Source organism: Populus alba, chromosome 3 (assembly GCF_005239225.2).
Source record: "Populus alba chromosome 3, ASM523922v2, whole genome shotgun sequence".
In the NCBI taxonomy this organism is placed as follows: domain Eukaryota; kingdom Viridiplantae; phylum Streptophyta; class Magnoliopsida; order Malpighiales; family Salicaceae; genus Populus; species Populus alba.
In genome coordinates this window covers 14,745,831-14,767,921 of record NC_133286.1, presented here as the reverse complement: position 1 = coordinate 14,767,921, position 22,091 = coordinate 14,745,831, and the positions used below count along the sequence as shown (strand labels likewise).

At 30.1% G+C, this 22,091-nt stretch overlaps 1 protein-coding gene across 1 annotated transcript; it reads right to left on the bottom strand.

Moving 5' to 3' along the window:
* Nucleotides 1-4,183: 4,183 nt before the first annotated feature.
* On the bottom strand, nt 4,184-16,602 carry LOC118028554 (SNARE-interacting protein KEULE). Its single transcript, XM_035032170.2, has 21 exons — nt 16,167-16,602; nt 15,490-15,548; nt 14,978-15,059; nt 14,396-14,474; nt 13,678-13,728; nt 13,472-13,568; nt 13,276-13,308; nt 12,202-12,327; nt 11,933-12,124; nt 11,760-11,843; nt 11,563-11,661; nt 11,408-11,484; nt 10,282-10,378; nt 8,791-8,916; nt 8,614-8,709; nt 8,343-8,462; nt 8,175-8,255; nt 5,209-5,390; nt 4,789-4,879; nt 4,616-4,705; nt 4,184-4,518 (listed from the first exon to the last, which is right to left on the bottom strand). Exons 1-21 carry the CDS (start codon nt 16,240-16,242, stop codon nt 4,465-4,467), a joined length of 1,992 nt encoding a protein of 663 aa, XP_034888061.1. The 5' UTR covers nt 16,243-16,602; the 3' UTR covers nt 4,184-4,464.
* Between the last annotated feature and the right edge of the window lie 5,489 nt (nt 16,603-22,091).

Here is a 22,091-nt window from a genome sequence, read left to right as displayed (position 1 = left end):
TAAAGCTACCAGTCAATCATATTTTTTTATTCAATTTTCTAATTTCACTTTTACTTCAGATTAATGTACCAAAAACATATAAAATCACTTTCAATGGCTTCATATCAATCTAAGACTCTATCTGTATAATACATACTCTTTAAAAGTGATTAAAAATCAAATATCATAAAAATCTTAATCCATAAACCTTTAATAACCCTAATATGCATGCAAAAACTCAATTAAAAAATAAGGATAAAGAAGTCACACCTTAAATTGATAAAAGAAATAAAAATTTTAGTCCTAGATCAAATCCTTGATCTTCCTCTATATGTTGAATGTCTAACAAAAAAGAGTGCAAGCTACTATAGGGTTTTATTTTCTTTTTATTCTCTAATTTATTATATAATTACTAATATATCCATTAGTACTTATAATACCCTTAATTAATAATAAAAAAAAAGACATAAGCAGAAACCTAATTAATTATTTTATATTTTAATATTATTTTTCCCATATATATATATATATATATATATATATATCAAATTATGTGAAATATTCTAATTGCCTCTCAATCATTGTCACCCATAATTAATTACTCATCAAAGGATAATATTGTCCTTTCCTATTCAATTTTTCAGGTTATTACACGTTTTTTGTATTTTTTTTAATTTTTTTATCAAAGCATGGTTATATTTGTATTATCGCTAATTATACAATTAAGTAGCAGAGTGCTTTTCTTAAAAAAAAAATGAAGTATATATACAATAGTGCAATGCGAGGCTGATGATTTAGGCACCCAATTTTTTATTTATTAAGCAAGTTTCCAAGTCTCTCTCCCCTGATTAAGATAAATTAACCAATTTAAGATTTGTCTTATATTAATGATTTTTATACCTGATAAGATGTGAAAATATTAACAAGAATGGCTCAAAAAAGAAGAAGATGGATTGTATTGGAAGCCTTACTGGATTAAATATTGCTTAAAACAAAAGATATTGGCTGCAGCTAACTAGATAGAATTTTATGAGTGATGCCCACTATTATTCTAGTCTTTATAGAAGAAGTTTTTTTAAGCCGAGCATGATCGGTTAATTATTTGGAAAATCTTATATCAAATACGAATATTTTTATTATTTTACTCACGGAAGAGCTTTTAATTATGCAAGGAAACTTTACTTTTAAAATAAATTAAAAAAAAATACATGACAAATATCATATATGTTAATTTAAATTCTAAGAAAGTTGGGATTTAACAAGCATAATACATGATTATGCTCCAAAAGACATAAGAGAATACAACCATAATCTTCCACTAGAGAAAGACAGACATTGTATGTTTATCATACATGAATTAAGAAACCTGGTTTCTAGAAAATTACGTGAAGTAAGAGAAACGATGAAAAAAACTCGAGTGCAAAGGGCAGAAAAGTATTAAAAAAAAAGATGATTATTGCAACTGAATATGGGGCATCATGGAGAGCTAATTAGGATGAATAAATCATTTACGTCTTGATGATTAGGGTTTATACCATTATATTATCTGAGAATCTCGTCTCTCATTTATTAGTTCTTAATTACTATTTCTCAAATGAACAGTACTGGTTTAATTAGAACAAGAGAGAAAGCGGCAATAAATAAATAATAAAAAGCATGGGACAAGGCCTTGGAGTCATGAACATGGTGATGGCAGTTGTGAATGAAGAAGGAAGAGTGAAAGAAAAAAAAAATACAAAAAAAAGGTTTCATGGTTTTAGATCACCAGTTCCGCGACTTGGAATTGAAGGACAAAACATGCATCACTAGTTCAAACTGTCTTGGGTTAAGGAAAACATCATGCCGTAACATGGTTTTGAAGCTCCAGAACAAGGAGGCTTATTAACAGTTTCTATCTTTTCAAAGGTTGTTGGCCAAGGCAATAACCAATCGTTACTGATTGACTATGGTTTTGTTTTACTTATAATTACAAGAAAGAGTAACCATTTTTATTTTTATTTTGGCTTTCAAAGATGATATTTTGGAGGTACAATGGACAGCACTCAGGTATGTTATGTAAGAAATATTTGTTTAAAATGGTTTATATATGCCATGTCATGTTTTTAAATTAATATCATGTATAATTATATATTTTATTTTATATAAAATTCATAAATGATATTTAAAGATTTAGAATTTATTAAACTTTAAGTAGTGGGCTAGGCACTTCTACCATATAATTATATATTTTATTTTATATACAATCATTTATGGTTTTTATGATAATAAAATATATGATTAATGAATATCTATGTTTACATTAATGACTTAACTATTAAACAAGCATAAAAGATTGACTTTTTGACTTTATCTGTTGCATTTTGTATGATTTTAAATGAAAATGTTTTGACAGTGGATATATTGCTTGGTGTTGCTAATGTTATCTTGTGCAAGGAAAGGAATTTAATACATGTATGAAGTTTTTGAAATGAGCATGTTAGGTTATTTTAAATATGATAAAGTAATCAAATCATTTTTTTTTAAAAAAAAATATTAAAAATCATTGGAAATGATTTTTTATTACAAGATAAACAATTAAAGAGCAAATAAGGTGTTATTTTTTTGAAAAATTCACAGGACTATCGATTTCTTATCCTCTTAATTATTTGATATGTGCTTATTAAAAAGAGGTATATAATATTTGACTTTGTATTTCCATAAGCTAATCTTGATCATACTTTTGCGGAATGAATTATTTGATTTGATAAATCTTTTTTCATTAAGATGTTTTTTTAACGATGATAAATACGTGGTATGATAAATACTTGATTTGGTAAATCTTTCAAGCAATTGAGGTTATTATTTTTAAAAAGTCCATATTAGAATATTAAACAACTAATTCCAAAGCAACAAGTTTAGGAATAACTATGTTTTTATGAGGTAAACCCACATAAAGAAAGTTGAGTTAAGAAGATCTTCAAGAGAATGGAGATTAATAAGTTGTAATTACTTATATATCTTTATGAGTCTAACTTTGATGTTGGACCCAAAGACAATCCAAATTCATTTTTTACAAGCCATGAAAAATAAAATAAAAACCTTCTCATTATGGTATAATTTCATGACGGAAGAAATAGAATTTATGTCTAAAAATCAAGTTTAGAACCTCATCGAGTTATCAAAAGGATATTTATCTATCTAAAAACCATCATTTTTGTTAAAGAATATATCCAAAAAATCTAATAAACATGGTAGAAAAAAAATTAAGATAAATTAAAATTAAATATTTATTACAGATTTAAAAATTTATCAATTTAAAGATAATTTATCTAGAATAAAAGGGTTGAAGGAGGACAAGGAAGATGAGGGGTCTTTGTCGGGATTAAGGAGTGATAAAGAGAAGCATATATACCATCCATTTATAATTTAAGCTCCAAATATATAATCATCATCCATCGCAGCACTAAGATGTTTTGTCCCAACAACAAATAGGTCATCTAAGCTCCAACTTGTTGGTTTAAAAATCACCTGGAACTCGAGAATATACGTGCTCGAAATTAATTATGAGCATCCGATAGTTGAAACACTTTAGTTTTCCACAACTCCTCGTCATTTTTATTGTTTCTGTATTGATAACCTTTAATAGCAGTAAAAGAAAGCTCTACCATTATTTATTAAGGTAAATATCTTATTAATTTTCATACAGTACATACAAGTTAATTTTCTTCTATGTATGCTCTAACTTAAAATCATCCAATACATAGAAAATTATTTATAATCCACATTTTGTTGTATTTATCTAAAAATTATGTTTTCTTAATACATATATTAAAACCCTAACTTATAATATTTTATTCAACTCATCAATCAATCAACGATTAAAAATAAATATTTATATTTACTCGCTATGACCATAGATAAGAAAATTAATTCTTATTGCCAGCTTGCTTGGACTGGCCTATTGATAATTAGACTTTTTTCTTCTTCATCCCCATGATACTGTGTTGACTTTTATCTTTAAATTTCACTCCATAGTCAATGCAAAGCATGCAAGAACCCACCTCCTCAAGATGAAATGAAGAGCCGCTGAACCCAAACAACCTTCACAGTTAAGCTCTCTGGAATACAGAGGAGATTTGTAGGCACATTTATAACATAATATCCAACATGATCAAACCAGCATGCCATGACATCTGGTCACTATTATAGATTGTAAAGGACCTCGTAATTCAAATGATTTTTTTTTTCCTGTTTTAATTAGTAAGGTAGCATTATAGACATCATAAATTTCCCAGCAGCTCCGGCATGTATTACAGAACACAAGCTACAGCCTTGGGCAGAATTTTTCCTGTAACATTAAACACGAACCACACTACTATGACTATCAAGGGGCAGATATTTTACATTAAAAATTGGATATCATAAAATGTAAGAATTGTTGATGAAATTACAAATGGGGTCAGAAACCTAGAAAAACATCACATTCACCATCTAATCCCGGCACATTTATATCTGCAGATCATCCAGCGAAAGTTCATTTGCTGTCAGCAGTTTGAGCTTCTGCAATTTAAAATCAATTGCATTATATTTTGGTCAGATGTTCAGCTCACATAACAATATATATGGATCATTGGAGGCTCCATGGAAAACTAGTTACCGTAATAAATTGTGGAGGATCATCAAGGCTTGAAGAACCCAAAATTACTTCCCTCTGTAATTTGCTCGTGAGCTTGTGGCAAACTCTTAGCTGGAGATTAGTTAAGAGTTAAAACACTAAACAAGCCAAAAGGACAGCCATAATCATTGATTTGGGATTCAACATGTTCTTACCTCAGATCTCGTAGCTCCACCTACAATGAATACAAAAATACGCTGGCCCATCTTTTTAAAATCACTAGATGCGTGTCTTAGAATTGAATCACTGCAGGGTAGCACAAAGCAATGATATTACAAATATAGCCACAGGGATAATTAAGTTACTCTTAGCCTATCAAGTTCCTTGACACTCCAAAGACAGGCATAAAGCACTATGGTGGCATAACGAGCTCATACAAGCAATTAACTAAATCAATCAGGAGATCATAACCAAGCAGGGAATTCAATGACTGATAGATCAAAGGAGCATAACAAAAGATCCAATAGATGTGTTTGGTTTAAATAAGAACTTATCAAGAGTTGAAATCCATGCTTTATTTTCCCACTATTCATGAATATTCAATAGACTACGCATGGAAGAATAAGAAATATTACCTTGAATAACCATCATCGGAGCTCCGTGGTCGAGCCCATGTTGGTGTCCGTTTTGAATGGGGAGCTGGAACATGATGCATTGGTGTAGACTGGGATGTCCCATGGAAAGATGGGCTTGGGTCATTCATACATGGATATTCATCCTTGGACAGTTCTCCTTTGTTAAGTTTATCAATAAGTTCCTGAAAAAAGATTTGCATTAGGTGAGTGCCATCTTTTCATATAATCTTACCAACAGTCAAGACATCGAGGCTGTCAAAAATAACACAACTACTCAGCAGCATATGATGTTTAGTTTGGTTTAACTTCTTGTTGGAAGATAGAGATTAGAAGGAACATTACTTCGTGCCTGCTAATTCTTAAAACTTTTTTTGTTTTTCTCTCTCTTTTTTTTTTTTTTTTTTGAGAATGCTACTTCATAATTCTTTAAAATAGTATTAAAGGGGGAAAAAAGATTGGAATAGTTAAAGAAAACTTCATTATTTCGGTTGATGTAAGAAACATAAAAAGAAATATTATCTAAGAATACTTATCATTAGTATATTATGATTTATTATAAATTATTTTTTTCTTTCTAATTTTTGAGATATGAGAGATTTTTTCAATAGCAATATTCAATCAATTGTATCACAAATGTATAGGGAAAAAAACAACTAAATTTGTAGAATTTATTAATATGGAATACAAATATATTAAAAGAAAATATCGGAATAATAGATACATTATCTAGATAGAAGAAATTACCTTAATTTTATAAGAATATGAGATAAGAAACTTTAAAATGTTTTCTACTTGAAAGAATACTTGAACTTATCCTTGTGTTTGTATGATTTAAGGGAGTATTTTTGTTTTTGCAGTTTAACTTGATTTTCAAAGTATTTTTCAAACTGTTCTTCGTCTGAAAAGACATCAAATTAATATTTTTTTTAGATGTTCTTCGATGAATTTCCAATTGAAAAGCACTTTTTGCAAAAGCATACTGCATCACATTACCCAACACATACTAAATTTGATATTTAGACCTTGTTTTCCAAATTTTGTCCAATCAAATCCATGTGTTTTAAATTTGGTAAATTTATTGTGTTTTTTTTATATAATTTTTAACAAACTTATCCCTATGATTGCATTATCTTTAAGTGAATTATAACATGAATAATCATTACTTGAGTAATTTTTTAGAGTTGCAAAAAGGTATTTTATTAAATTTGTTTGATGAACTAAAAATCATATGTATTGTTATAACTAAAAAGGTTGAATAAAAACTTTCTACCAAACAATCTTAAGAAATGACTTATAATTGCAATCGGACCCAATGTTATTTTTTTAATAGTATCCTTAGGCTGATTTTTCTGCCATAAGACTAGATCCTTCCTGATTATAATCTTTTTGTGTGGTTTTGGTCTTTTCATGTTGATTATTGATTTTTTAATTTAAAAAAATTATTGATGTGTCCTTTCTACATGCCAGTACATGGGAGACACTCTTGCTCTTTGAGCGGCGTGGGTAAAGCCTCCGGTAGCAACCTGTCTTTCCATTGTTAATTGGAAGCGTCGCCATGTTTTCTTCCTCAAAGTACAACACATGTCAGTGGCAGCAAGACAATTTGTCTTCAATAGACTTTTTTTTCTTTCCTCTCTCCTCTAAAAAATACAATTTTATCTTTGTTTTTTTGTATTTTAGTTATAGTCCTTATTCTTTGATTTCTAATTTTTGTTTTTTGCCTTTTTATAGAAGTTTTAATTGTTTTCTATTTAGTCATTTAATTTCAATTTGTTATACATTATTTTTTCAATTTGATCTCTTATTGTTTTGATTTCTAATTTTTTTTCATAGTCCTTTTGTAAGAGTTCTGTTTATTTTTAATTTCATCATTCAATCCAAGTTTATGTTGTATTATTTATTTCAACTTAGTTCTTATTCTTTTGATTTTTTTTTAAAGTTAATTTTCTTTTCGATTTAACCTTTCCATCGAAAATTTTGGGTCATCCTCTAATTTATTTTTTGTTGATTTTTACACTCATTCTTTTAATTATCATTTTATGTAAAAAAAAAAATTTGATTTCATCCTTCAACGTTTGAATTGTAACGTATTGGACTTCATGATTTTTCCATATATGTTCTAGTCTAGCGACTTAGATCATGAGTTTGAAAAGTTAACACAGGTCAACATCTTTTTTTTTACTTCTTTTTCTTTATTTCATCGTTTGATATTAGCTTCTTTTTTTTTTATTGTTTTTCTATTGAGGTATCTCGATCTTATGACATGAGACATAGGTTTTACAAGTTGACTCACCTTTTATTACTCAGGTTACATGTCTATCGCGCTACCTTAAGTTGACTCGAACCCTTTTTTTTGTCTTTTTATCTAATTTTGTAATTCCAAAGGTTTTTTTCTCAAGATATCATGATCTTTTCTTAAAAAAATTGTATGTTTACTATCATTGCTTATTCTTTTATCATCTAATTAAAATAAAATCAGATTTATGAGGCTCAATCGGGGGCTATAACCCGAGTCATTATTCTTTTATTTTTTTTAAAACATGATTGCAGCACCTAGACATCATTTTTTACAAAGAAAAAAAATGTCAACTAGCGAAGGCTCATGTCTAGTAAAGACAAAACAATGTTATTATGCAATATCAAAATTTTGATTGTTTAAATCCTTAGAATTTAATAAAAGATCAATTTTTTTACTAGGAATATTTGATATATTTAGGTTATTGAATTATTTTCATCCATAACATTGGTTTTGATTGACACCTTGGTGCTTCTTTCTTTCCATGCATTCAAGTTTTTTAAATTCTTTAAAAAGGCTCGAGGCTAACATTTTAAAATAATAAATACTTTAAAGAGATAAAATCAACTTATCATGTGTGGGTCATGTGCAATGCACATGCAGAAAAACTAGTAAAGCATAAAAAGTGTAACTGTACATGAAAAATCAAATAAGAAGAACTCGGATGTACCTCTATCATGGGGTAAAAGCGGGACAACTGCCATGTTGTTTCTTCCTCACCAGTGCGGTCTTTCCTGGCAGCACGCTTCTTCTGGCAATTGATTGGGAAGAAGAAAAGAAAGAGTAAGCTTCAAAATTGACGATCAGATACAGCATTTCAACAAACATTTGTGTTCACCTTATGAATATCAAACTTCAGGGAAAAAGCCCCAGTTGATTTTTTTTTGGTATCTGATGCCCCCGCAAGCAATCTCATATTATTCACAGCACTCATGTCATCCTGTGGTAATCTTGCCAGCTAAAATAAATTCATAAAATTAGTTCTGATGTGCAAGGAAAATGTTCTCAATAACATCAAATCAGGAATTCAAAAGGTCTCAAAAGCTCTGCAGGCTGACCTCAAAACAGTATAAGAAAATGAAAACCAGCACAAAAACAAAGAAAAGTACCTTCATTATATTAAGACCCCTTTCACCCTCAAGCTTCTCAGGAAAAACAGCTGCAAGAACCATCAACAACCGCAACTTATTTTCACGAGTTGCATCCTGCAAAAGAGTGGGACTCCTACTTTATAAATATTATTGGCAAGTTGAAATGCACCCATTACAATTTACCACAAGTTTTACCTCTTTCGTAGTCAGAAATTTAATAACATCTTTCATTCCCGCATCTCCAAAAACCAGGTCCTGCTCTAGTTGACCAAGCTCTCGAAGCCCCGACTCCCTGATAATTCTATTAATTTTTCCAGCAATCTGCATCCATAAAACACAATTTGTATAAAGCCATGGACCACTTGCAAATTTCATAAACCAGTGGGTCTTCTTTCTCTTTCTGATTACACACTATTCCAAATGTATTCAAAAGAGGAGAAAAACTAAATAGTACAATTTAAGCTAATTGCAATATGTGCTTCCATCTTGCAAAAAAAACTGAACTTCATTTGTGCTCCCATGAATAATGGGTTCTAAGCAGAGCACATAATTAACTTCTTATCTGGAACCCGGAAATGCAACAACAATAACTCCTATGGTAGTCTATCCATTGTACAATTTCAAAGTTACTAAAAACCATGCAAATAAAATACAGAACCAAATATCTACTGGCATTTCCAGCAAGGAAAAAGTTCCACTCATTGGTATTGAAGGAAAGTTCATATAATGTGTTGTGAAAATATTTGAAACTCAAAAGCGACATGCGGAAAGGGAGGGAAGAGGAAGAATTGAAGAACCTACTTTTAGATGATATTTCCAGTGAAGCTTCATAATTATGAGACTTGTTGGGTTGAGTAAATTTATCAATTAACAAGTCACCTAAAATCAATTGAGCAAAGTCTTGATAAAATCTACGATGAAAGCAACAATCAATAAAGCACTCAAATAGTATCTTGCCTCATTAATTTGAGTTAGTAATGGAATGGTTAGGGAATTCAATTAGAGCAGAATGCAATTTGGTCAATAACCTCAATCTTGTTTATTACTGATCAGATTTACACATAAAATCTGCATCAGCCCTCCATCAAATACCTAACATTTGAGCTAATAAGCAAAGAGAATCAACAACCTCTTAACCATTGGGGGGGGAGGGGGGGGAGTTTACATTAAAGCCAAAGAACTTTAGGATTCAGAGATAACATCAAGCATGAGCATTAAATGGCAATATCATAGTGTCATTAGGCCAAGCATTGTTCATTTGCAAGACACCAACATTCAATCTTTAGGGATGAGACCTAGGCATAACCTAGTGGTAACTGCACACCATCTCCAAGAAAAGGCCTGGAGTTCAAATACACATCCATTAAAATAGCTATTCATTCATCAAAAAAGTTGTTTGGAAAGGATATCTAGAATGGAGAAATTAGTTTCAAATAACCACAAAGTATAATAGCTACACTATATGTCAAATTGCCTTGCAAAAAGCATATGCTGGCAAAGTAGTCTAGAAGCCCATTAGTCATTTTGCTAAACAAGTAGGAAGAATGAAGTTAAATTTCTGAACCAGGTTTGGAAATAAGAGCATCATATTATAATTGTATTCCTTATGTTACAAATGTGCTTGTTACAAATGTGCCAACTAAAAGAGAAAAAAGAGCAGTTCCTTGTCAGAAGAAATAAACTAACCTCTACATGGAGAGAGAGCTTGTCAATCTGTTCACTGTATTGAGGCAATGCTTGAACCATCTGTTGCAAGTCCCGTGTAGAAAGTTCACCACCATCTCTACACAACAGATAAACTTCAAGGTTGGAGATATACCATCACAGCAACTAATAATCTGGTATAGAAACAACCATATATCCATTCCTAAGCTCCAGGGGAACTTATATAAACAAGGAAGAACATTTCTCTTTAAGATAACAAGTATCAGTTATTCTACTAACTCCACTGATATTTTTAACTTCTTACAGCATCTGCCATCCATCCACTCATTCCCCATACTTCACAGCCACCTCCCTCCTTGAAAAACAATCCCTCAATTACAAAACTTCACGTGTGTGTGTGTGTCATCCAGGAGGTCCCCAATTCCAACATCAACAAGTAGCACCTGAAATTATCGTCCATACCATCATTAAAATACTTCTACTCATCATCCAAACCAGTTCCTCCGAAAATCCAAAATTTCTCAACCCTCCCTTGACGTGGGCACTTCCAGAGGAGACAAATGAGTAGGTATGGATGACAGATTACTGTTCGCAATGTCAACTTTTCCCTGTTTTCCAATAACTAATCTTCTTTTCTTTTCATAAAAAATGCCTCTAGACCATTTGGTAATGGAATTTCAGGATGCTTAATATTATGAACCAGGTGGTTCCAAGCAAGACATGAAAAAATGAAGTTGGGATCACAAGAAGTGAGCACACAGGACAAGAGCTCTGAAAAACTAAAGAGGAAAAAATAAAAAGAAGATTCGTAAAACCCTCCATAAAAAATAAATTGAAAAAATAAACAACTTAATGAAACAATTCTAATATCAATGTAACACAGATCAGTAATTAGAGCAACATCTTATAACTACCACGAGTCACTTCATGCATTTGAAAACTTGTGTCCTGATAGGTCTCCTTTTCTTACTCATCCCTTTATTGTTAGGCAGAGGGACTGAGTTTTTTATTAAATTAACTCATTTGTGAATTTTGAACCATTAATCAATGCTCCTGTGAGGTTAAAGTCAATGAAACTAACAAAATATAACACAAATGACATCATGATAATGGTCAGCAATTTACATAATAAAACAATTTCATCAACCTTGAACCATGTTGGATTTTGGCTGCTTTATTTTTTGATACAAAGTTGGTCATCTTCTCGTGCAACCGCTCACTAGCCTAATAAGGAAACCAAGGATTAGAGCATTCACCAGGTGGATGTTTAAAATCTAACAAATGCAAAGGAACTATACATACAAATGCTATGTGTGCATGCCGAAGCTCAAGCCAAACAGGATCATGTTCCTCCAAAAGAACTTCCTTTTTTTCAGGTGGACCACCTGCTTTTCCGGGAACCTGAATAGGGAAACTCCTTGATAATAGTATCCCAAAGAGATCCAACAGCAAATCAGAAAATCCAAGAGTATAGATAGAACTCTCAACTATTGACTTACCTCATGCACATATTTATTTCCCTCCATATTCAACAGATCATGGCACATGGCATCATATGTCCACTCATGTATGACAGGAGCAATCTAAAAATTGTGAAATTTGCACATAAGCAACAAAACCAAGCTATGCAAAAAGCAAGTAATGAGTTTATAAGCAACGTGCATTTAAAGACCTGATCTATAGATCTATCCAGGATGAGCAGTTCACAGGTTTCTGTCTGGGGAAAGTGTTCAATCTTTTGCTTATATTGTGTTAGAGAATCCCAAATTCTAGCAGCAAGCTTTGTAGGAATTAGATCACGGGAGGTTGTCATTGTTGTTACATCAAGGGACCTGGCAGCACGAAATCTCACAAAAGGAAATTCCTGAAAAATAGACATAAGCATGCCTAAGAATATTATCAAGAGATTGTGAATCAACATATGGAAGCCATTCTATATACCCGCAGTGAAGCAAAAACTGTAGCGATGCGAGAAGCCATCACATTCAAACACGCATCACCTTTGTGACTATCCTCATCATCCCCAAAAAGTTCCTCTAAAGCCCTTTCATTGTCAGTAATAAAACCCTGTGTGGAACAACATATCACCACTAATGGGAAAAGAATAACATAATGAAGATAGGCGCAAGAAAAGGAAATTATGGATTGACATAAGAAAAATTCACAAACAAAAGAAACAAGCTTCTTGAACTGTGATCAGAAATTTGTGAAAAGGATCAAACAATAAGTTTATATAAAAAATAATTGTTTACAAAAAATGAAAATAAAATACTAGCTGCTTTCAATTGCTCAAACTATCCCTTGGGGGAGTTATTTAAAAAAGAAAAACAAAGATTATTTTCCATAAAAAGGTTGTGCAGTTTCAAGTTATCTGTGACACATTGGCATCATCATTGATTGACTGGATCTTCAGAAACCTCGCATTGGAGCTTGGTCATTAAGTTACCCTAAAAATAATCACAGGTCACTGTGGCATAAACACCAGGTGCATGAACAATTGCATCTTTATTTCTCTCTCTTTTCCTTTTCTTTTTCACAAGCTCTTTATTTTTTATAAGCTGACTGAAGCTTCCAATCCCATCTCTCTCGTGGAGTTATAGGCTCAAGACACACCAGAAGCTTTCTTGAGAAGAAGAAGAAGCATAAATACCAAAAAAGCTACTTAGTGTCAGAAAATGGAATTGTTACAGATTGCCATGTCGTGTGCCTTTTGACATGCCATGTTGCACTGGAGAAAATAAAGATGACTACTTTCAAATAAAAGATAGTATCTAGCTCTAAAAATCAATCTTAGTGACACTAATTTCTGGTTGTAAACAAAAGAAACATGGGAGCTGCTAAATATCATTGATGAAATCAGGCATCTCTAAAGCATTGCTGGAAACTCAACCTGACAAAAGTGCTTTTCCTCAGCAAAAGAGGTATTTTTATAATTTAATGAATAAGAAAATAGAAAAGATAATCAATATTTTGCATATGATATTGAACCGGAAAAATGAAGTAGCATCACCAAACCTGGCTATCTATAGCAAAATACTCCAAATTCATCTGCATAGCTCACACATCAAAATAAGAAATATGTCAATATCAATTTGTAAGCTTTAAAACAATGATGGATCAAGAGAACATATATCTAGCTGATAAATCAAATTGCTTCAGCACAATTATTGATCCAAAGGACCAAAATTTTTAATGAGAACGAGACCTATACCTCTCTCAATGCACCTATGCGAGTTAATACACTTGAATCTTTCTTGATATGAGAAACCAGTTCTCTTGATATAGGGGAACTGAAGAAAACAAATGCCCTTCATATACAGACAAGAAAAAAAACAAGTTGAGAATAATTAGTAAATTTGGACTTTCAAAGGTTAAAATTGACTCCCAGAGAACAATGAATAAAAATTATTCACATACTTTTTGTACAAAGGCGATTTCCCAGCCATGTCTGACAAGAACATGATAACACTGCAAAATAAAACTAATAGTAAGAACACAACCCCTTATGATAACAAAATATATATATATATATATATATAGGAAGAAAGAAAGAAAGAACACCACCAGCATTATTTAAATAAAATAAGAGACAAAATTAGCAACATGAGGACAGAAAAAACAAGAGTCAGGGAGACAAGGCCCCATACATTGCCTTCACTGCAGATAAGAACTTCAATTCTTTCTTTAAAGATGTGATAAAATTGCACAGGCTACTAGGTATCACAAAAAGTAATGTGTGTAAGAATTACTAAATAAAAACAAAACAAAAAATTCAACGTGGAGCACAGGCATCATGAGGTAAAGTCCCTTAGTCAACCTATCAACTAGACTAAGTAAACTAGTTAATAATAAGAGACAATACCCGAAAGGGATGAGGATCATGTTTACTAAACTGAGTGCATTTCAAAAAGTCGTTCACCTGCCTTAAGAACTAAAATTCAGATTTATAATCTCTCTCGTGCTCTATATACAATCTATTCAAGATAAATTAAATATGCCTTAATGTTATTCAGGCAAGTCCCAATTGCTGCGAAGCGATTAAATTGGAAAAGCTCCAAAAAACCAATTTTCCTTTTTTTCTTTTTTAAGGGCAGGATAATGAACATGGAAAGTCAACCAAAGGAAAATATATTACTTCTCTTTTGTTGGTTGGATGAAGTATATAGCATCCATGGAGGGCAACGGCTGCCTTCTTCTGTATATGTCTTCTACCACTGCAATGAGAAAAATGATAATCAAGCAACTAGGTGAATGGTGAATGCAGCAATTAAAATTCAAATGCTCATTCTCCCGTAGTTTAAACCATATAATCCCATTTGCACTGCAATTTGAGGAATTTTACACATAAGCTAAGAGAATATCATATTGTAGAGCAACATGTTTCAGTAATTTACAACAATCAGAATTCTGGTATGGTTGTATGGAGAATGAAATGCTTCAATGGATAGCCATGTGTGAAATTAAATCATTTATTTTAATGACATGATATTCAATGAAAGAACTTCATCTCAACAAATACTAGAATAATATTCTTTGATGCTAGCAACCGCCTGCTCTCTAAAGTGATCTAAATGCATACAATACATGCCAAGCAATATTTTGCACATAAAAACTACAAAAAAGCAAACATTTCTCCAACTCTCAAATGGATTTTAATAATTGTAATGAAATGTTCCGAACTATCACAAATTTTAAGAGTTTCCCTTTTATTCCTTACATGAAACTCCTTCCTGCGTGATATCAGCCATCTTGCATGAGTATGACATGATCTTCACAGTAAGTCTGTCCATGATGAGAACCTGCAGGTAAGAGATTCAAGAACTGACATTAACGAGAAATGCACATTCTAAAAGATGGAAAACGATGGTAGGATAACTCTAATCACGTAAAAATGTAGCAAAACAGTTGTCTAAACTGAGCAATCATTGGGTAAGGTAACCATGCATGATTCTAATAGAGTCCCAAATTTTCACTATCAGTTAATTTCGTCTGGATACACTCAAGCTACAGTTGACACGAGATGGACATGTACCATTTGTATCAGAACATAGGTGTCGTGTTTCTAAGATTGATAGGAAAATCAATTTGAGATGCCGTGAAATGTTAGGATTTTTATTTGAAACTTCATCAAATACAAGAACATTTACTCTATCTAAGTGGTATTAAGAAAACAGTATAGATTATAGGCATTGCAAAATAATGACGATTTGATAGGACCAGGTGAGGTACCTTCCAAGTTGATTTTGAGTTCCCTGTTTTGGCTGATCGAAGCATTTCATGCAATAAACCTGAAAAGAAATATAAACTTAGAATGACAGACGACATTCCCTTCCTGGTTTTCTCACAAATTCAAAAAAAGAAATTAACAGCATCAACCAATTCAAGGTGATCCATTAAGCTTTCGTCTGTTTAGCAAGCAACTTGTTCCAATGAGCAGAAATTTTCTCATATCAAAGCCATTCTTCTTAGAGAAATAAGATATTCAACTCCAATAATCTCAACTTCAAAATTTATAGAATCCAAACAAAGATACAGATATCGCATTAGCTACTAACCTTCGCCAGATTAAAATCGAAATCTCCAGCACAAATTATTTCATTCTTCTCGATATAAGGTAGCAATTCAACAAATTCCTAGCGACTGAGATGACAAACCCTAACTAAATTTGGCCAGTATCTCTATTTATTAGGTGCTGATCAGTTATCAGAAATAACAAAATTTCCTATCATTTTACATTACATTACAAAATACTCAACTAGGTTTGAAGCTTAAAATAAACTAAATTATCACTCCATTGAACTAAACAACAAAAAAAAAAGAGCACAAGATCATATTGCTTGCTTTAGAATCAACCAAACTGAACCTAAAATTGAAAACATGGATAGAGAAGGAGATATTGAAGTTACGTTCACGGCTGATTTGTCTAAAATTCCTGTAGTCGCCACCGTAAGCAGACGACGAATCAGAATCCGAGAACGACATGTCGACGATTAATCAAAACTCGAAAGCCTCCGATTCTCTCTCTTTTCTAGTCTTTGCTTGATCGGCGGATCCAAAAACGATAGTTGCAGAGATCGTTTTCTAGTGATCGAGGTAGGGAGGGAGGGAGGGAGGGAGGGAGATCAAAAGGAGGCAAAAATGGGGGCTAGAGAGAGAGAGAGAGAGAGGATGAAAAATTGACTAATTTAGAAGTTTTTATTAATTGAAAAAAAAATGAGTTTTTGAAATTTATAAAGGTAGGATTGTGGTGGCTGGCGTGTTGACCATTGCCGGTTCAATTTCGCGTTGCGTCGTGGAATAGAGGAGCTGAAAGTTATATACCGGCGTCTGCAATGGAATTTTAGCCGTTGCTTATCGGATTAGTTAAAATTATCAATTATTTAAACTTAATGTAGAACTTAGAAGTATTTCGAAGTATTTCTCCCTCTAAAAAACTACAATTAAGAATCGTTCTCTATTAGAGAAAAAACGAAAATTCCGTCAATTTACTAGAGAAAATTACATCAATTTCACACCTACATTAATCGTTTTCTCTCGTAAAAAGCACCTTAATCGTTTTAAATGCAAACACGACATTAATTCGATGGGTTGTCTAGTTTCTTTTCTTTCTTTCTTTATTTAAGCTGATAGGAATTGTTTGGTAGTTATGAGTTGAAATGTAATAAAATATGACTTATATATTCTCTAAAATATTTTTTTTAAGTGAAACGTACCCTTCGAATAATTTTTAGGTTCTGATCAGTATCTCTATTTATTAGGTGCAAAAGTGTTTTTAAAAAAATAATTTTTTTTGGTTGCAAATTAATTTTTTATATTTTTAGATTGTTTTAATATAATGATATTAAAATAAATTTAAAAAAATAAAACAATATTGTTTTTAAAGCATTTCAAAATAAAAAATACTTCAAAAAAAAAACTGCTACCAAAATATCATACAAGCCTTTAAGAATAGATGTGTGTTTGGTATTGTAATACAAAATGTTTTTTTAAAGTATTTTTCACTTAAAAATACATCAAAAATATTTTTTTATTTAAAATATCAGCACATCAAAATTATTGAAAACACTAAATATATTAATCTTAATTTTAAAAGTAAAATGTATTTTTGAAACACATCCAAAAACAAAAAGTTATTGCACTACCAGATACTCACTAGATATACAGTTAGCATAAAATCGAGTTCAAATAATTACCCAAGGTGGTGATTGAGTGAAGAGTCAGTACACCAAGGAGTTTGACTTGGATTGGATAAAGGACAAGATAAGAACTCCAAGTTTAGATAACACTGGTTTGTTAACTTGTGCTTTGTCGCGGGCTAAATTAAATTTTTTTTAATATAAAAAAAAACACTGAGAGCATAGGATTTTTTTGGTAATGCTATTAAACCCAAGCAAGCAGATAAATCTTGAAATCACTTGACCTTACTCTTTGCCTGGCGTGAATTTCTAATGAAACTATATAAGAGTTAGCTTAGTTAGTTTAAAGGAAACTCAAATGACCACAAAAGCATGGGTTCACTTACAAAGAAAAACAAAAAAAAAATATTGAGATGATGGCATATTGGATGACCTCAGCCACACACAACTCATGAAGTTGTGTTTAATAACTCTTTTAAAAAATAATTTTTACTTAATTATATGATAAAAATTAGATACTCATAATTTTAAGCATCAATCATAGAATTAACATTTGTTTGAGACCGTGGTAACCCACAAACAATGCAAAAAAAAAAAATCCATGAGGTCTATTTTTCAACTAATTCAATATTAATTGATGAAATTAGAAAAAAAATAGTTTTTTTAAAATTATTATCAACATTAAGTAAAGGATCATATTGCTCTTGAGATGACTATTAAGCCTTTGAAATCAAACTTTAAAAGTGATTTTTAAAATAAAAAAAAATTGGACTCAAATTAAGTTTTGTTTTGCATTTATAGGCATTAATCTCAATCAATTAAGAGGTGGCTAGTCCATAATAATTGAATGAGGGTGAGTATGAAAGTCATTGTAGGAAAAAATAGTAAATTTACTGTTTCAACCTATAATAATTGATCCGAGCAAATCTTTTAAACCTGGGTCAATATTCTAAATTCATAATCCATGAAATTGAAAACCTGGGTCCAGTTAAAAATTTCAATTGTCAACCAATTTAATGTCAGATCATGAAATTGGCAAAACAATTATCAACTTGAAAAAATAACCAAAGCAAATAAAAAACACAAAAAAAAAATGAACATCAAGTATGGAATGAGAAAAAAATAAATGGTGAAATTGAAAAGAGCAAAAAAATTTTAAAAAAAACTTAAATAAAAATATCAAAAGAATGATAACAAAATCTAATAGACAATAAAAAATTAAAGAAGAATGAATTTGTAAGCAAAACTAAAGTTAATAAAATAAAAAAAATAACAAAACAAGGGACAATATCAAAAGAAAATAACTTGAAGGGCTTATATGAGAATGTGGATGGCAAGCATGGATTTACAGGAGGAAAGAGAAGAAAAAAAAAAAAGATATTGATGACACGACAAAGGTCGAACAACTACACGTGTTGTACAGACAAAAAGAGAAGGCCGAGACGAATCAAAAGGCTCGGTGAAATCACATTTTTACCACCAAAGTCATTCATAGGTGTTGCTCAAAGGTGGCAAAGCGGCTAATACATGCAATACATGTGTCGCCAGCTTTTTGTTTTTTTCAAAAATACTATGTTAATCTCAAGAACCCAATATTATTATAAAAAAATCATTTTAAAATTATGAGCAAGCCCCTCTAGTCAAACTTTTGAAAAATTGAATCAGTAGGTAATAAAGTAATTATATTGTAGAAAAAAATATGAAATGATAAAAAAAAACCTAGACCATGATTAAATGATTATGTTATTTAAGGTTAATAACGTCATTTTACTATGCAAAAAAAATAATGAAAAAACTAGGACATCCTTTAACAATTAAAAATGACATATGAAAAAGACTATTTTACCCCTAAAAATACAACTTATTAAGAGTTTTTATAGGGCAAATTTGTCATTTCCTATTACAATCAACGATAAACAGGGGCATATATATATAGTGTTTTTCCTGCATATTAACTTTCTCTTTAAAAGTCATCAATCAAGGTAAATTGAATATCTAATTTAGACTAAGATCCTATTTATTTGTTGAAAAATAGTTTCTTTTTAGAAAGTAAATATCTGATTTAGACCAAGATCCCATTTGCTTATTGGAAAGTAGTTTCATTTTAGAAAGTGATTTTTTTTAAAATGATTTTTTAAAAGTGAATTATTTTATGATATTTGGTAGTATCATGAAAAATAAGATGGAAAATATTTTTCAATGTTTGGCCATGTCATGGAAAATGAGTTAGAAAATAAATTGTTAATATTTTTTTTCAAATTTATTAAAATAACGAGGAATAAATTTTATAAATTAAAAAAATTGAATGAGAATAAAATTGAAAAAAAATATACAATTTCATAAATTATCTCAGGTAAAATAACTAACAATCAAAATAATAGAGATTAAATCTAACATAAAAAAAAGTTGAAAGATGATGAAATTAAAAAAAAATACAATTTTATAAATTATTTTAAATAAAATAAACAACAATTAAAAGAATGAGGACCAAATCTGATAGTTAAAAAATATCAATTAAGAAAATGATAAGAAAAAAGAAAATAACAATTATAAAAATGAGAACCAAAGTTGATATAAAAATTAAATTAAATAAAATTTTAAGGGATGAAATTGAAAAAAAAAATCAAAACAAAATGTATAGTAATCAAAAGTTTGAAGATCAAATTCAATATAATTAGCAAATAACGTAACATTTATAATTTTTTCATAATTTATGGAAAATATTTTTCCTTTAAAATAAAAAAAAAAACACTTTTCTAAAAACCAAAGTAAAATTTTTTCATACTAGAAAGTGTTTTCTATTAATCAATTTTTTTAATAACAAATAAATACAAAAAAGTTTAAAAAATGATTTTCAGAAAATTACTTTTCGTGAAACAAAAAGACCTAAATACATTCTTTGAAAAAACAAAGAATTGTATGATAAAAAAAAAATTTAAATTAAAAAAAATGAAAAATAAAAAATGATACGAAACAATCCTTAAATTTTTACCAACATTATATATAAAAAATGATTTTTGTTGACACTAATTTAAAAACGGAAGCAATGATCATTGTACAAGGTTCCATATTAGTATAAGTTGACATCTGGCGTCCAGTTATTCATTCATTAATCATAGTGTGTATCCACGTCAATTTAAGGTGGTGGGAATTCCTTGTTTGGGAAAACTTCGTTGTTAAGTATCTAACTATTTTACATGGAATAAAAATCCACGAAAGTTCCATCCTTGTGATCTTGTAGGAGTCTGAGAAGCTTCCTTCTCCAGAATCTCCACTATTTCAGTATTTTTTTCCCTTAAATAAATTGTATTTCTAATCCAATAATATTACTATTTCGCTTAAGGGAACAAAAAAAGAACACGTGGGCATGGAAGGTGCGTGTGCTGGCTGTGGATTGTGGCAAAGTATAACCATTTGCCATTTTTCATATTCAATAAATTGGCCTTGAGTTTAGGGCATTTAGCAAAATTTGAGAATATATCTTTTTGGATAAATTACGAAAAAATCCAGTGAGATATTATAAAATTATACGAATCATCTAAGAATTTAATAATTTTTAAAAAATTGTTTTATGTTTATATATGTATATATATATTATAAAAAATTATTTTTATATCCAAAATATCTTGATATTCTTAAAATCACTCCCTTAATTTTAAAAATATTTTAGATACAAAATAGAGTTTATGCAATATGCTCAGACTTTTTAGTGATAACGGTAGTTTTTATGACATCTCAAAAAAATATATTACAATTTAATATATCCTTCTCGTTCAAATTAATCTGGTTCTAGGAGAATAAGATAATGTGGCAATACATTCAGATTTTGCTTGGTTTCTAGATAAGCTCACTAGTTTATATTGCTTTGTTTTTTTGGCAAAAGATTGGGAACGTGTTTGGAAATATGATAAATATTATTTTTTAAAAAAAATTATTTAAAAATACATCAAAATAATATTATTTTATAATTTTTATATTATTAATATCAGCACATTAAAAAAAATTAAAAAAATATTAAAAAATATTGATTTAAATTGTTTTAAGAAGAAAACAAAAATTTAGAAGAGTGTGGTCCAGCTGCTCTTTCAAACAATGCCTACCCCTGCTAACCTTGGCATTATAGTAGTTTTTATAATTTTAATTTTTTTTTAAAAGGTTTTTACTACAAAATTAAAAATTGAAATATAATTACACGATGGATCTAATGAAAAAAAGCATTAGCTTTTTGGTTAACTAAATAGTTTTTTTTTCTTGGTAGTTGAGCAAAAAATAGAAACTACAATATTACCAAACATTATTTAAGAGAAAGGAACCGTAAGGTGCAAAAACTGTTAAGGAAATTATTTGATATTATGGTAGTATTTGCTTTTTATCTAGCCACGTAGTGACGTAGAAAAAAAATTGTTTTGTTAGCCTATTATTTGCACTGACCTTGCTTGTAATTATATTTTAAAAATTAGTTTTGTAAAAGTTAAAGTACTATGAAAATTAGTTTTGTGAAGATTTGCTTTTCACTTATTTTGCATACAAAAAGCTATAATAATTGTTTTAACCAAATACATTCTTTTGAAGAATTACTTTTTTAAAACCATAACTAGAAGTGATTTTTTTAAAAAACCTGTTTTTTTAGACCGTATTAACAAAAGCCATCACCAAACATAAACTTAATCATCAATATTAGAAAGGCAAATCCAA